This window comes from Typopeltis vanoorti, chromosome 10 (genome assembly GCF_054136105.1).
Source record: "Typopeltis vanoorti isolate ZY-2024b chromosome 10, IOZ_Tvanoo_1.0, whole genome shotgun sequence".
In the NCBI taxonomy this organism is placed as follows: Eukaryota; Metazoa; Arthropoda; class Arachnida; order Uropygi; family Thelyphonidae; genus Typopeltis; species Typopeltis vanoorti.
The window spans coordinates 4,812,133-4,828,950 of record NC_143558.1 but is presented as its reverse complement, the minus strand read 5'-3'; the positions used below and the strand labels follow the sequence as shown (position 1 = coordinate 4,828,950).

The following is a 16,818-nucleotide window of genomic DNA, read 5'->3' as shown; positions in this document are numbered from 1 at the left end:
AATTAGACACTTCCAGTCTGCTACCGCCCTTATGCAATGGCACCATCTTACCTTCCTTCCATTCACTGGGCACCTTTTCCATAGCCAGACTTTCATTGAAAAGCCAAGTCAAAGGAGCTGTCAGTTCTTTAGCATATTCTCTCAAAACTTGTGGTGAAATACCATCCAGTCTCACAGCTTTACCGACATCCAGAGTACTCAGTGTTTGGAACACACTCTCCTGCTGCACCTCTAAACCTCGCACCTGCTCTATCCTTCTAGTATTAAAATTTACTTCTCCAGGATGAAATTCTCCAATAAAGTGTTCATTGAACAATTCCACTATATCCTCTGCATCAGTCACTCTTTTCCCATTTCTATCCGAACAATGTCATTCTTCCACAATCAATTCTCCTTCTACTGGCCACATATCTAAAAAATTCCCTCCCTAGGATTTTCTTTGGATTTTTAGGCCAGTCTCTTTTCATATTCCAGTTTTGCCTTCTTTACCATACTAGTCACTCTCCTGGCCTGTGTCTTATATTCTTCATGCATCTGATCTTCACCTGTCTCCTTATCTCTCTCCCATAGCCTCTTTTTCGTATGTAGTTCCTGTTTAATATTGTTCGTCATCCACTTTACACCAAACTGTGTCCTCTTCTTCACTTGTGGAATACAGTTTACTATTGCTGGTAACAAATATTCCTCCACAATTTCCAAAGCCCTAATGATATCCCAGCCTTCCAATTCCTCCCTCCATGAAACTTCTCCAAGTTGATATCTAAGACTATTTATAATCACCTGCCTCATAATTCCACCTACGTTCCTGTCTCTTTGATACTCCTGCATGTCTATTCATCTTCCAAGTCAAAACCACATGGTCATTCTCTCCAACTGGTGGTAGATGTAATCTCAGTTATTATCAACTTGTTAAGTAAGAAATAGGTCTTATCTACCATTCTCATTATGAAAATGTAAGTAAAACATTTTCAATACTGCTTTTTTAAGGGAATTTGCAGGTTTTTTTGTTGTTATTTCTATTTCCATTTGTTATTTAACTAAAATAAATAAATAAATATCGATTTTTGGTGCTTGTATTGATAAGTTTCTAAAAGTAAAGTTAAACCAAAATTTCCTGTCTTAATAACTAATGGGAAGACTAGGTTCTATACTTGGAGAGTGGTGAATGAGTGGAATGGATTGCCAGGTGATAGTGAGCGCCCGATTGGTATGGTGTTAATGGATAGTATTGGTCTCCCGCGATGAGTCTTTTGACTCCATGGAGTACCCATATAAATAATAATAACAGTATTAGCGTAATTATTATGTATGTAATCAAAAATTCACTACTCAAGCCGCGAATTATGGAAACAATAAATTTTATTTAAGCGTAATGAAAAACTGATTCGAAGTTATCTAAACAGCAAAGGAGATAGCAACATCGTGAAATATAGAAATTATAGCACTTCGAGGGAGAACTTACATCATTTGCACGTACTGAAGTCAACAGTGCTGTTATAAGGAAAACAATAAATATTACCAGAAATATTCCAGTAACACCAACCAAAATAAGCACTTCTGTGCTAGGATTCATGATTTGCTACTCGGTGTGCATATATGCTATTGTTAAGCAGATCTGAAATCTCGTATAACAACTTAAAGGAAGTCATATTACAGTTATAGGACTTTAACCCGATAAAAACGCAATTGACACTTTCAAAGGAGATAGCGCACGATTCGATAGCAGCGCCAAACTTTAGCTTAGCTGCACGTGCTTACTGTTGAAGATAGATGGCTCTGTTAGTTGCACAGCTGCCTTGTATAGTGAAAAATCAAGTTCTAGCGCGGCGAAATTGGTTTGTTTGGTTGTGGAAAGTATTTATTCTTTAAATATGAAATTTCAAGGTATATTTAATGAAGATCTTTTTGAGTTTTAAGTTCATTTTAGTATTTATTGATGATATGGATATATTTCAGTTAAGTTTCAAGTAACAAATTATTTTTTTTACATTCGCTTTTTTCCATGAATTTTTTCCTTTTTTTTTTTTTTTGACTTGTTCGAAATTTCGAACAGCTTGTTCGAAATTTATTAAGTGCAGATAGAATAAAACAGTTGATGTCCAGCTATTAAATGCCGATATTTGTACATTACCGTATTATGTGTCACTAACTTTATATGCAAAACATCATGTTAAGCCTAATAGTGAGAGGATAGTTGTCAACATTACTGAAACGAGAATACTGGATATTTCACGTAATAATAATAATAATATATATATATAATAAAATTTATAAAAATAATAGGTGTAGTGATATTAATGCAGTAATAAATTCCGTGTTAAATTCAGCTTGGTACAGCCAATATTACTTTATGAAAGTAAAATTTGTACAATAAAAGGAATAGCTGCTAAAATGAAATTATGTATTAAACAGCAACATATACCCTGTTTGAACATAAATGTAGAAATAATGAAAGAATTAAACCAGGAACCAGTAATAGAGAAAGTAAAGAAAGAGAAAGTATTAATTATAATGAACACAGTTGGATGGTGCATGTTAAAAGAATGTATATAAAAAGATGACCAAACAAATTCTTCATTATACGCCATCAGGTGTCCATTGAAGAGCCTTGCTGATGACTTCTGAGTCTGGGACAGGCCATAATAGGTCTAAATGAAGTGCATGATGATATATAAATCGAAGATGCCAAGAAATTATATTCTTGGTTTTATCCTTTATCCAAGTGTAAGCGAACAATCTTTGTGCATGAGGGCACAAACATTGTTTGTTTACACTTGGATAAAGTATTATACCAAGAATATGATTTCTTGGCATCTTTAATTTATAGCACAAACAAGTGAAAAAACTTCTAACATGATGATATACATAAAGCAACACATTATTGTACCATAAAAATCCTGAAAATATGTTGTTTGTTGAGAAGTTAGTTAATTTTAGGACAGTTCCTTAAATAAAACAAAAATTGAAGAAAAAATCCATTTGGTTCTGTTTACTATTTATGAATATCTGTATTATATTATTAGCATTATTACTAAATAGCTTAGGGAAATAACAACGTAGACTAGGATATACATTAAAATAACTTTTTAATACAAATCCAATATTTCGGCAACGTCACGTTGCCATTTTCAACAAGAACTTGTGAGCAAGACACGTGCACGCAGGCACAGCAAACAGTAAATGAGGACGAAGCAGGAAGCTGTTCTTTCTCCTAAAGTCCTACTGGTGCCCTCTAGCAGGCAATGTTGGTATTCTTGGGCGATTGGGCTGAGGTCTTCTGATGTAGGTTTCCTAAATTTGAGGCAGTCTCATGCAGCCAAATTTGTTGAGGATTGGATTGTTTCTTAGGGCTGGGGCTGATTCCATGAAAAGCCTTTCGTACTTGTATTTACTACGGTAATGATCGTGGCTTTCTTCCACCATATTCTATGGCGGGTATCCAGAGCATGATCTGCAAGACCAGAGTGGCTGCATTGGTGGAACCGGATGTAGTCCTTGTGTTCTGTAATTCGGATATTGGCTGTCTTGCCTGTTTGGCCAAAGTAGGACAGCTTACAACTGCAAGGGACCTGGTATACACCAGATAGGTCGGGGGGAGTTGGTCTTTAGTGGAGCAGATAAGGGATGCCAATTTCTTATATGGTCTGTAACAAGAAGTTAAGCCATGTTTTTTTAGGATTTTTGTAATTTTTTCCGAGGTGCCTCTGATATAGGGTATGGTGATGGATTTAGAGTAATCCTTGTTGTGAGGGGGGGGTTTCATTGGTTTCAATATTTTTTGGATTGTTTAGTACTGTGGTTAGGGCATTGTCATTTAAACAGATAAGTTTAGCCCTGTTGTGTAGTGTCTTAATGACTCCATATTGTTGTGAAGAAGGGTAGTGGGATTGTTGGTGAATGTATCTGCCTGTATGGGTGGGTTTTCTATAGACTGAGAAAACGAAGGTTCCATCAGGCTTGCGGGTGACCAGTGTGTCTAAGAAAGGAAGGCAGTTGTTTTTTTCTTCTTCCAGGGTGAATTTAATTCTGGGGTGTTGGTTGTTTAAATGTGTTAGGAAGGAGAGGAATGCATCAGTGTGCTTAATAAACTACATAAAGATAACAGATAACTACATAGTCATTACGACATCTGACAAGGGAAGTGCTACCGTTATCCTCAACACTGAATACAATAAGAAAATGGACATTAATTCTTTAAGAACTCTCCACCTACAGACCTTTAGATTATGATCCCACAAAATTGCAAGTCAGGAAATTAAGTCTACTCAAAGTTTCTTCCTGGCCTTTTTTGATATCACAAAAAAAATTCAAACGCTTCAGTTGCTGACTCCTCTCCTGGATATATGGCTTACCTAAGATTCATAAATCCAAATACTCTCTGTGACCCATAGTAGATACCACTGATTCTCCCTGCTATGAATTATCCAAACAGTTAGCACAATCTCTTGTTCCTCCTTACTAGTCATACCATATCATCAATAAATACCTGATATGTACTCTCAAGCGGTGTAAAGGATCATTACTAACTTCCTATCTACAATTTTCCTCCAAATCAATCTGTTACCTATCAAGACTCCAACATTATCAGATCTTATATTTCTGTCTTTTAAGGCACTTTTTACTGTATCAGTCTACCTACAACTTGATTTTCCTCTGGGTCTTTTTCCTGCCAACCTGACAGAGAACACTTGTTTTGCAAATCTTTCCTCTCCCATTCTATTTAAGTGACCATACCACATGAGATTAGCTCTGCTGACACATTCCTGGATTCAAGTTCTTTCCTAATATCCTCATTTTTAATGTGATATTGCCATTGATGCCATCTGTTTGTACCCTTAATCCTTCTCAAGAATCTCATATCTGCTGTCTCTAGTCTTTGGTCAAGTGTTTTACTTCTAACCTAGCTCTCAGATCTATAAGTTAAAACTGGTTTCAACACTGTCTTGTATACAGCTAATTTAGTGTTTTGACTAATTTCTGTCTTATTCCACCCCTCCATGTGGGGCACCTGTTCGTGGTGGAGGGGACCTCCCAGTGATGGTACTGGCCCTTTTCATTCTTCCTCTTCTTCTTTGCTTTTCTTCCCGTATTCTTTGCTCTGCTTCTCCTGAGTCTTTTTCACTATCCTTTTTCCAGACCACCATCACTGGGATCCAACGGCCTGCCACCGTGTTTGGCAGGGCGTTGAATCCATGGACATCTGGAAAGGGAGATCCTGGTAGTCTTGCACTACTTTGGCCCCTGCTTCGGCAAGACGGGTGGTCCTGGATGGCCCAGCCAGGATCATTCGGTTAGTGGACTTGCCTGCAAGGATCAACGGTGCTGCAGTAAGTCTCTCACTGGTCTGGGGGTTGGGATCCTAGACCTGCTGCAGTGCTGGTATAGCGTCCAGGGTAGCCCTGACGTTCCACTCCTGAGCGCATTTTTTGCTTGTCGGGTAGGGGACGTCTATGTGTGGCTCCGTGGTGGGTGGGGAGCTTTGGCGCCAAATTAAAAATTCCTTAAAATATGAATTCTTCATCCTCAAATGTTTCAGGGACCCTAACAAAGTCCCAACCAAGTACTGATAATATAGACACAGCATACGGGAACAGAAGTAAGAAATAAAAGATATCGTATACTAAGAGAAATGTACCAACCTTTTTAATCATTCATGCATCAGGTGAAAAACCAATTGGGAAAATGTCACCCTTCTTTATCCAAAAAGGTTTAGAAGGACTGGCAGGATCTCCCAAAACTGTCAAGAAATTGCGTTCTGGTGATATCCTCGTGGAAACAATGTGCAAACAACATTCCGAGAAACTACTGAGAACAACGACAATGGGTGGAATACAAATTGCAGTAACACCTCACAGAACACTCAATTCCAGTAGAGAAGTGATATCAGAATGGGATCTCCTTGAGGTTCCTGATGAGGAGATATGTTCAGAGCTTAAAGATCAAGGAGTGACGGGTATGAGGTGCATCCTGATATGCAGGGATGATTGCCTGGTCTCAACCGAGAACATCATCCTTACTTTTGATACACCTAGGCCTCCGACATCTGTAAAAGCAGAGTATCTCAGCTGTCCTATTAGAACATATATCCCTAACCCGCTGAGATGCTTTAAATGTCAAAGGTATGGACATGCCCAAACTGCCTGTCGTGGTTCTACTACCTATACTCGATGTGGTAGTAAAGAACATGAAAATAAATCTTGCTGTGAAAAAAAAAGCTAAATGTGTCAACTGTCAGGGAGATCATCCAGCATACTCTTGTGCATGTCAGAAATGGAAAGATGAAAAAGAGATACAAAAAATAAAAACAGAACAAAACATTACATATCAGGATGCAAAAAGAAAGCTAGCCACCATTACACCTGTTCTACTATCCTCTTATGCTGAAAAAGTAATTAAAAAAGTGCCAACAGCAACTCAAACATCTATGTCTATTCCACCACTTGATAATTTCACCATATCTGAACTTTACGATCGTAAGTGCTTCTCTGTTGAGCACATTAATCACAAGACCTATGGCCTTACTCCAGAGACAACTTCAAAAATGGTTCCATTCAATGAAAACTCATCTGTCAAAAAAAATTATGGTAGAGACTTCACTCAAAGATAAACCACCTCACAAAGATAAGACACTCACACAGAAAAAATGGATACCTCGATACCCACTGAAAGCAAACTAAGCATACCAACTGACCCTAATACATTTGATGTTTTGAACACTCTACCAGAGGAAGATGGACACTGGCCATCCATACTTCCCTAAAACAGTGAATAAATATAAATCTGATAAAGGTAAGCCCTCAACCTCTCGAAAACCAGACAAGCCAATGAAATCAAAACAATTGAAACTTTTTACAATGGAACTGTCGTGGGATCCGCCAGAATATTGACAATATCAAGATGTTGTTGCAGAAACACAAATCTTTCTGTTTCTGTCTACAGGAAACTTACTTAAAACCCAATGAGGACCATACCTTTAGGAATTTCATTCACTGTTGTATGTAAGGATAGAACTGGAGATGGTCCTGCTCATGGAGGAGTAGCTATCCTAGTGGGCAGTCATACTCCTTTCCATCGAGTCTAACTTAATACTTCTCTGGAAGTGGTAGTGACTCAAATGCTGAGTTAAATGAAATTGATCTTGATAACCTTATCTCGCAATTGCCTGAACCCATACTTTTGATGGGTGACTTTAACGGTCACAATACTCTATGGGGTAGTGCCAACACTAATAGATGAGGACGAAGCATTGAAAAAATTCTTGATAACAATAACCTTTCCCTTCTAAATAATAAACTCAATACTTTCTTCCATATGCCTACCCGCTCATATTCTGCAATTGATCTTACAATCTGTTCCCCTTCCATTCTTCCACTGCTCATGTGGGATGTTGAAGAGAACATACATGGAAGTGATCACTTTCCTGTTCTTTGTACAATGTCTTCACAGGAGCCATGTTCACCCACATGGATACCTATATGGAAAATGAATGAGGCTGATTGGAACATTTTCTCTTATCTTGCAAAATTTAATGCTGAAGCCATCAGTCAAACACCTATCAATGAAGCTGTAAAATATATAACAGAATGCATTGTCCAGGCAGCAACAACCTCCATCCCAAAAACATCATCTCGATTTCCAGTCTATCCAAAGCCTTGGTGAAACTCAGAATGTCAGACAGCCAAAAAAGATCAACACAGAGCATGGAGCATATTTCATAGATACCCCACCACATCAAATTTAATAACTTTCAAGCATGCTTGAGCCAGAGCATGTTTTGTAAGACGTCAGAGTCAAAAACAATCATGGATCCAATTTACTACATCAGTTAATCAAATGACCAGTCCAAAAATTGTATGGGATAAAATCCGAAAAATGAAAGGCAGATATAGTACACAATGTTTGTCCACCTTAGAGACTATAATTGAAGTGTTCTTGCTGATCCCAAAGCTATTTCAGATACTTGAGGAGAAACTTTTGCTAAAATCTCAGCAACAGCTTCATATTCTCTGGAATTTTTAATGCTGAAAGATCAGCAAGAGAAACAAAGGCTTAATTTTTCTACCAACATTCTTCAGCCATTTGTCAAGGAGGAACTAAAAAGAGCTCTCCTACAATCTCACCCTAGTGCAGTAGGACCTGATGACATCCATTATGAAATGATAAAACATCTACCATCATCTTCAATGGATCTTCTTCTCTTATTATACAATAGAATACTTGCAGAGGAAGAGTTTCCAAATTCTTGGCATAAGTTAATTGTCATTGCTATCCCAAAACCAGGAAAAGATCCAACACAAGCAAATAATTATTGACCCATTGCTCTGACCAGCTGTCTTTGTAAGATACTGGAGAAAATGGTTAATGCCAGACTTCTCTGGTACTTAGAAAGCAACAGTCTTCTTTCCAATACACGTGGTTTCCGTAGACATCGATCAACTTTAGGCCATTTAGTTTGGCTAGAAACATGTATAAGAGATGCATTTCTGAAACGAGAACTGTCTTAGTTTTTTTTTGACATGGAAAAAGCTTATGACACAACCTGGAGATATGGCATATTAAAAGACCTCTGTAACCTAGGTCTCAAAGGACACCTCCCTATATTTATTAAAAACTTTATGTCCAAGCGAACTTTCCAAGTCAGAGTGGGAAGTACGCTATCTCAACCATATCTTCAAGAACAAGGTGTTCCCCAAGGCTCTGTCTTAAGTGTAACCCTTTTTGCTATTAAAATCAACTCAATCATTGAACAGCTTCCTCCTACTGTAGACAATGCTCTATATGTTGATGACTTCACAATTTACTGTCGCTCACGTAACATAAGGTTAATTGAAAGACAACTTCAGCAAGCAATTGATCGTGTCTCTCTGTAGGCTCTTAATAATGGGTTTAGGTTTTCAACAGAAAAAAGTATCTGTGTACACTTCTGTCGAAAACGCATTCATCACCCAGATCTTGAACTAAGAATGGGACCTACTGTTATTCCAGTAACTACAGAAACCAAGTACTTGGGACTCATTTTTGACAGAAAACTCACATTTCTAGCACACATTCGTCAACTAAGAGAAAAGTGCAAAAGAACTTTGAGCCTCCTTCGCTCTCTCTCCTCTACTGAGTGGGGTGCTGATCGAACTTCATTGCTCCTTCTTTATCATGCACTTATATGTTCAAAGGTGGATTATGGGTCCCAAGTCTATGGTACGGCAAGACAATGTTAGATTCCATCCATCATCAGGGTATACAGATAGCTACTGGTGTGCCTTTCGCACCTCACCCACTCCAGGTCTCTATGTAGAAGCAAATGAACCGGCTTTATCACTTTGACGAAAACAATTGTCTCTTAATTACGCTCTAAAAATAAAATCTCTCCTAGATCACCCTACATGGAATAGTATCTTCTCTCTGCATTGGGAAGCTGAATATCACACATATCAAACTGCTATACATCCTTTTGGTATGCGTATTAAAGAAACTATGCAAGCTGTTAGTATAAATGTTGACAACATTAGCTACACTAAACATAATTCCTCCATGGCAGGTTTGCACACCATCCTGCAACCTCTCACTTTGTCAGCTACAGAAATCTTATACCCCATCATCAATCTACCTGCAATTGTTTAATGCACACAGAGCAGCACACGCTGATTTCTTACCCATCTATACTGATTGTTCAAGAACTAACACCTCTGTTGTCTGTGCTGCTGTGTTTCCTGACATTATTATCTCAAATCAGATCCCACCTGACTGCAGTAATTATACAGCAGAGTTACATGCCATTCAGCTTGCACTTGTGCTTATAAAAGAAAGCTGCTACCAAAAGTGTATAATTTATACAGACTCATTGAGCTCTTTACAGGCTATCTCTTCTCCTATGTATAATCCTCATCCAGTACTTTATGAAGTGCTACGCCTGCTTCACGAAATGAAAATCCTTAATTTCGATGTTCAGTTCTGCTGGATTCCCAGCCACATCGGAATCGAAGGAAATGAGGCTGCAGGTGCAGCTGCTAAATCAGCCCATACCTTCTCCACATACTGTTTGACAGTTCCATATACAGACTACAGACAACTTATAAGATCAAAGCTAATTGCTCAGTGGGAGTTAACATGGCAAAAACATCAACAAACAAATTATATAACATTAAACCTGAAATTAAACACTGGCATTCTAGTCAGTGTAAAAAGAGAAGAGAGAGGTTGTCCTTGCTAGGCTCCGCATAGGTCGCAGTCACCTTACGCATTCCCATTTACTGAGAGCTGATGACCCTCCCATATGTGAAAAATGCAACACACATCTCACTATTCATCATATTCTGGTAGATTGTCAAAAATTTATATGAGAGAGGAATGAAATTTTCACCTATCTAACCAAGCCATATACACTCAGGGAAATGCTAGCATACTCAGGGAAATTGCATGATGTTTTTAATTTTTTAGAAAGAATTAACTTGTGCAAACACATTTGACCATAAATTTGTTTATATGTAAATACATTTTTGCTTAACTTAACTTTTATACATACATATTATTCATTAGGTTAAATCTGACCAATTATGTATTACCATAGGCCTTGATTTTGTATATTTGTATCACCCTGCTGTAATTTTGTTAATATGTAAATACCATAATGCTAAACTTAAATTTTATGGATCAGTGCTGTATAATAATTCCTTTTATTAGTATAATAATGTTTGTTGTAATCTTACTAGGCGTAGACACTGCTTTCCTTGACTTGTTTTGTATATACATATGTTAACCTATAATTATCTATTTATGCACTTGTGAAACCTCTGTAGTAATTTTGTTTATATGTAGATATTGCATCACTTAACATGCATTTTGTGTATGCATCTTATTTACTACTTTACTTTTCGAATAATCATGTAGTGCTGTAGGACATCTTACCTATTTGTGTACTTTCTAGTAATTCTGTTTATATGTATTCTAAATTCTGTTTCTAATGCATTGCTAAATTTAATTTTCATCCATTCATATTGTATAATAACCCCTTTTTACCTATTTTTGTACTGCTATAAAGGCATCTATTATAATCTTACATATATGTAGATACTGCATTCCTTGGCTTAGTGTTTCATATATTATGTATTAACTTATATTGTTAACTATTTTTGCACTACTGTAATAACCTCTGACTGTGTGTGTGTTGCTGTGCCCTCTGCAGCAGTTCTGTTTACCTAGAGATGCTGCTTTGAGAAACTATTTTTCTGTAAATGCTAATGTTATAACCGTTGGTATGGTACACTATGACCTTTGTAGTTTTTGTACCAAATAAACTATAAACCAACCAACCAACCAATCTCTTATTCCATATAAATTTATTCAGTTGACTTCTTACCAGCTTTGTTGATTCTGTTTACCATCTTCGCTAAAATTGTGCCTAAGTAGCTGAAATGTTTTACTTGTTCTATAGATTCTCCATTCTCAACCAAGGTGATATTTTCAATGCTTCTACCTGTTTTCATTGTCTTGTTATTGCTGACCTTCATACCATATTTATTGCAACAGTTGTTCAGTTTAGTCAGGGAATCTTGCAGACTTGTAGTGGATTTATTTAGAAGTATAACATCATTTGCATAAAGTAAAGAGCTGAGATTAACAGCTTCAATTTTAATATCAGGTTTAATACTGCTTTCGTTCATAATGCGATCCATATAGATAATGAATAATATATGGGATAATGTGCATCCCTGCCTGACATCAGATTTAACATCAAACCTGCACTATTTTCAATTCTAACTACTGATTTATAACTCAAATATAGGGATAGAGAGAAGTTTTCTCCCAAAACCAATATGCGTGTTCACCTACATGGAGATTCTAATGCACATTCCTTCTCCTCAAAATTGTTAAAAATTGGCAATGGTGAAGCACAGCAAAGAGATGCAAAAATTATATTAAAACATCTGAATATTGGAAAATTGGCCAAACTGCAGATGAACTGTTGTATAGTGTCTATCCATGTATTGAGAACATAAAAGAAAAGTCATCTTCTTGGTTCATTAAGAGAGCTATCCTCGAAATGAGGCTGTGTCAGTAATGAACAAGTTGGTTCTTAATAGGGTCAATGTATCCGTTTACAAAGTATCCTGTGGGTGTAGGTGATGGAATTAATTTTCCCATGCAATTTTTAAATTTACTTAATCTACCTGGATTGCCTAGTCATGAAATTTAATTAAAAATAGGTGTTTCTATTTTCAGTGTTGTTGAAAATATTGTTGCTCTGAAATCTATAGCACCCAGATCTTTACAATAGAAATAGGCTTCAAGTAAAATTGTTTAAACTGAATATGATAGAAGCTGTGATATTTACAGGACCTGATATTGGAGAAATTGTCTTCATTCTTCGTATACCCCTCATTCCTTTCAACATCCATTTGCATTCAGTCACAATTTCCAAGAAATATTTGTTTTGCAATGACGATTAATAAAGCCCAAGGACATAAGATATGCAGGTTTAGATTTAAGAGCTGAATATTTTGGACATGGGCAGTTATATGTAGCATGATCTCAAATTAGCAGTCCTAAAATTTTAATTTTTGTTGAAAGTTTTTTTCACTTTGTTATATTATAAATTGAAGATGCCCAGAAATTATATTCTTGGTTTCATCCTTTATCTAAGTCTAAGCAAACTTTGTTTGCTTAGACTTAGATATACTTACATATAGAGGCTGATGATTTCACATCAATAGCCACGAGTAGGTGATGACTTCACATCAACTGATGTGAAGTCATCAGCATCTATATACAAGTAGCCCAGTCATGAAGTGGCTTCATGTACAAAGTTTGTTTTCTTAGACTTGGATAAAGGATGAAATTAAGGATCCCCAGAAAGTAATTTCTGGGCATCCTTAATTTATAGTATAACCAAGTGAAAAAACTTTCAACATCTATCTCTAATCCAGGGTATTTTGGTAATAAGGTATATACTTTTTGACTACTTGTATACCAAAAATATGACTTCTGCATTACTTCAACCTTTGTATCCCTTCTGGATCTGACTCCCACTGATGAGACCTCAATAAAGATTGAAACTGCTGGGTAGTGGCCCTTTCCATAATACTTAGCATTATGCATATCCTTTCGGACATGTATGAGGGGGGGGATGGTTTTGTGATAGGTATGTAATGCCTCAGTAACTTGCTGATGTTTTATAATACAGTGACAGCTGAGTTGAATAAAGAAAATCAATTACAGTGAATCTGCCGAACTTTGCAAAGTCCTTTGACAGGATACCACATGGAATTCTAATCAATAACTGCAGCACATGGGGATGGATAGGAGGTTGGTTGATGGTGAGATATCAGAGAATAATTCATTCAGGAGTGGAGTCCAAAAGAAGGCCTATGACTAACAGCATGCCGCAGGGTTCTGTTCTTGGACCGCTACTATTTAATTTGTTCATTAACGATATAGGAAAGGATACAAGGGGAACTGTTTAGTTGTTTTCTGATGATGCAAAGTTGTGGTGAGCAATAGTTAATACAGATGATGTCAAAATTTTGCAGGATGATTTGGATAGATTGGCATATGTCAGTTAATGTGGTAAAGTGTAAGGTTATTCATTTTGGAGTGAAAAGGTTACCAGATGTATACCACATTGGTAGAACTGTACTCCAGGAAACTGACAGACTTGGGAGTGTTGGTTAAAGTTTCGGGGGCACATAGCAAAAGTGGCAAAAGCAGCTTATTAGATGACTTGGTTACTGAAGAATACTTTGACAAGCAGAGACATCTCTGTCACATCAGCAGTTGCAAAATCTCCACCTGGATGATACACTTTTGCAAAATGATCACTCAGCAACTGATCTGTTGTTCCTCTTTATCGAGCCTTGATCAGGCCTCACTTGACTAATGCATGCAGATCTGAGTGCCAGGGGTTTCTTGAGGACAAGGAGGTGGAGAGGATCCAGAGACGAGTGATCAAGATGGTAGCAGGTCTGTGGAATGAACCTTACAAGAAGGTTCATTCCTTTTTTTGTTTGTTACAGAAACTGGTTGATAGATGGAAAAGGGAGAGATGATAGATAGATAATATTATTCAGACATACAAATTACTGAGGGGTTTTAACAAGATTAGTTCAGAGGAAATTTTTCAGAACAGGTGTGTTGATGGGAGGACTATGGGCCATCCATGGAAACTGAGTAAGAGTGTAGTTAGCAAGAGTGTTAGAACTAGGTTTTTTGCTTCGAGAGTAGTGAATGAGTAGAATAGATTGCCAGAATCTGTTGTGGGTGTCATGACTGTGAATGAGTTCAAAGCAAAGTATGATGGATACTGCGCAAATGTTGGATTGTTCTCTACATGATGTTTAGGGTTTCCCTCAATGAGTCTAAGGACTCCTTGGAGTTGCTCATAATAATAAAGGATGAAACCAAGAATATCATTTCTTGGTATCTTTAATTTTTAAACAAGTTAATTATTTTTAAGTTTTAAAAGAGGTAAACCGTGAGTAGACATAACTATACATAAAAATATAACGGAAAAACTCACGTAGAAAAATTATTTAATGGTATAATTTTCGCCCGTGTGTCACAGGCATCTTCAGTACAATTAGGCACAAAAATTAAACATTAACTGACAATTCCAAAAAGCGCCACCTAAGTAGCTGGTGTAAGATAACTAAAAAGGTCAATAACTTTCCTAAAAAAAAAAAAAAAAAAAAAAAAAAAAAATTAATACAATAAAAAGTTAGGAAAGATTAGCTGATTTGTAAAGTACTATCTCCCATAAAGGGGACAGACGTAAGCCGTCGGATCTGTTTAAGTTAGGAGAATGAAGTAGAGTTTCACATGCTTCTTTATAAAGGCGTTCCATGAGAAACTGACTTTTGTGAAGAACTCTTGTCTTTTTCCAATGAACTCTGTGTCTAGTGAAGATGGCATGTTCTGCAAGTCCAGACTTTTCAGGTTTAAAGTATTCAATATAAGATTGGTGTTCTTCTAGCCGAATGGAGGCAGATCTTCCCGTTTGTCCGAAATAACATAATCCACAAGAGCACGGAATCTGGTAGACACCTGGATGATTAAGATGTGGAAGCTTGTCCTTTGGAGAAGCGAGAAAGGTGGAGATTTTTCTAAAAGGTCGAAAGGCAACAAAAATATTCAGTGGTTTTAAAATTTTTGCTATACGTTCACTGATGCCTTGTATATAAGGGATGGTAATGCGCGTTATTTCCTCTGTGTTTGAAGAGGGAGACATATTAAATCTACTCAAAGTTCTTTTAATGAAGCAATTCTTATAGCCATTAGATAGAAAGGAAGAAGTTATATATCGTATTTCTTTCTGTAAAAGATCGTCTGTAGAACAAAAGGAGTGGGCCCGATGAACCAGTGTTTTAATAGTTCCTGCCTTTTGACTGGGATGGTGATGAGATTCCGCATGGATATAATGGCCTGTATGAGTCTTCTTTCTATAAACTGAGAAATGTAGGTTACCATCTGGTTGGCGAAGAATTAGAAGATCTAAAAAGGCTAACTGCTTATTTGATTCTACTTCTAGGGTAAACTTGATCCTAGGATGAAATGCGTTTAACTTATTGAGAAATTGTTGAAGTTCATCAGAAGAGCCATTCCATACAGCAAAAATGTCATCGACATATCTGAACCAATGAGTAGGTCTGGGAGAAATATTGTCAAAGATACGTTGTTCAAAATGTTCCATAAAGAAATTGGAGATAGGCATTCCGTTAAGACCAGTCGTAGATTGTATAGGTTGCCCAACTTACAAAATCTCAAAAAAAAAAAAATTTTTTATCTAATTTACTCTCCTCTTCAACTAGAAGAACTGATACTTATATAAAAAATACTTTGGATTTTAAAAATAAAATTTCAGATCTTCATTTGGACGTTTCTGATATCATGATCAGTTTAGATGTTGTTTCTTTATTTACAAATGTGCCTCTTTCGGAAAGTATTGAATTACTACAACAGGAATTTCCTTCAGACATTGTAAACTTATTTGATTTTGTAATAAATTCTGGTTATTTTTCTTTTAAAAATAAGTTATATCAACAAATTGAAGGAACAGCAATGGGTAATCCTCTCTCTCCTGCTATCTCCAATTTCTTTATGGAACATTTTGAACAACGTATCTTTGACAATATTTCTCCCAGACCTACTCATTGGTTCAGATATGTCGATGACATTTTTGCTGTATGGAATGGCTCTTCTGATGAACTTCAACAATTTCTCAATAAGTTAAACGCATTTCATCCTAGGATCAAGTTTACCCTAGAAGTAGAATCAAATAAGCAGTTAGCCTTTTTAGATCTTCTAATTCTTCGCCAACCAGATGGTAACCTACATTTCTCAGTTTATAGAAAGAAGACTCATACAGGCCATTATATCCATGCGGAATCTCATCACCATCCCAGTCAAAAGGCAGGAACTATTAAAACACTGGTTCATCGGGCCCACTCCTTTTGTTCTACAGACGATCTTTTACAGAAAGAAATACGATATATAACTTCTTCCTTTCTATCTAATGGCTATAAGAATTGCTTCATTAAAAGAACTTTGAGTAGATTTAATATGTCTCCCTCTTCAAACACAGAGGAAATAACGCGCATTACCATCCCTTATATACAAGGCATCAGTGAACGTATAGCAAAAATTTTAAAACCACTGAATATTTTTGTTGCCTTTCGACCTTTTAGAAAAATCTCCACCTTTCTCGCTTCTCCAAAGGACAAGCTTCCACATCTTAATCATCCAGGTGTCTACCAGATTCCGTGCTCTTGTGGATTATGTTATTTCGGACAAACGGGAAGATCTGCCTCCATTCGGCTAGAAGAACACCAA

At 36.7% G+C, this 16,818-nt stretch overlaps 2 protein-coding genes across 7 annotated transcripts in view; one reads left to right on the top strand and one right to left on the bottom strand.

The window, feature by feature from the left end:
* The window catches only part of LOC150102142 (uncharacterized), a 385,716-nt gene extending 384,012 nt beyond the window's left edge, over positions 1 to 1,704 (bottom strand). For 3 of the 4 annotated variants that reach the window (XM_090399664.1, XM_090399665.1, XM_090399668.1), the window contains exon 1: positions 1,463 to 1,704. In XM_090399664.1, coding sequence (XP_090255790.1) covers positions 1,463 to 1,573 — 111 coding nt within the window. In that variant the 5' untranslated portion in view covers positions 1,574 to 1,704. The remainder of the gene's footprint in view (positions 1 to 1,462) is intronic. The other variant, XM_090399666.1, reaches the window with a different exon arrangement.
* Positions 1,705 to 1,765: 61 nt separating this feature from the next.
* Positions 1,766 to 16,818, top strand: part of Cpsf100 (cleavage and polyadenylation specificity factor subunit 2) — a 325,511-nt gene continuing 310,458 nt past the window's right edge. For 2 of the 3 annotated variants that reach the window (XM_090399663.1, XM_090399659.1), the window contains exon 1: positions 1,766 to 1,884. The gene's annotated coding sequence lies outside the window, so the exon portion shown is untranslated. The remainder of the gene's footprint in view (positions 1,885 to 16,818) is intronic. The other variant, XM_090399662.1, reaches the window with a different exon arrangement.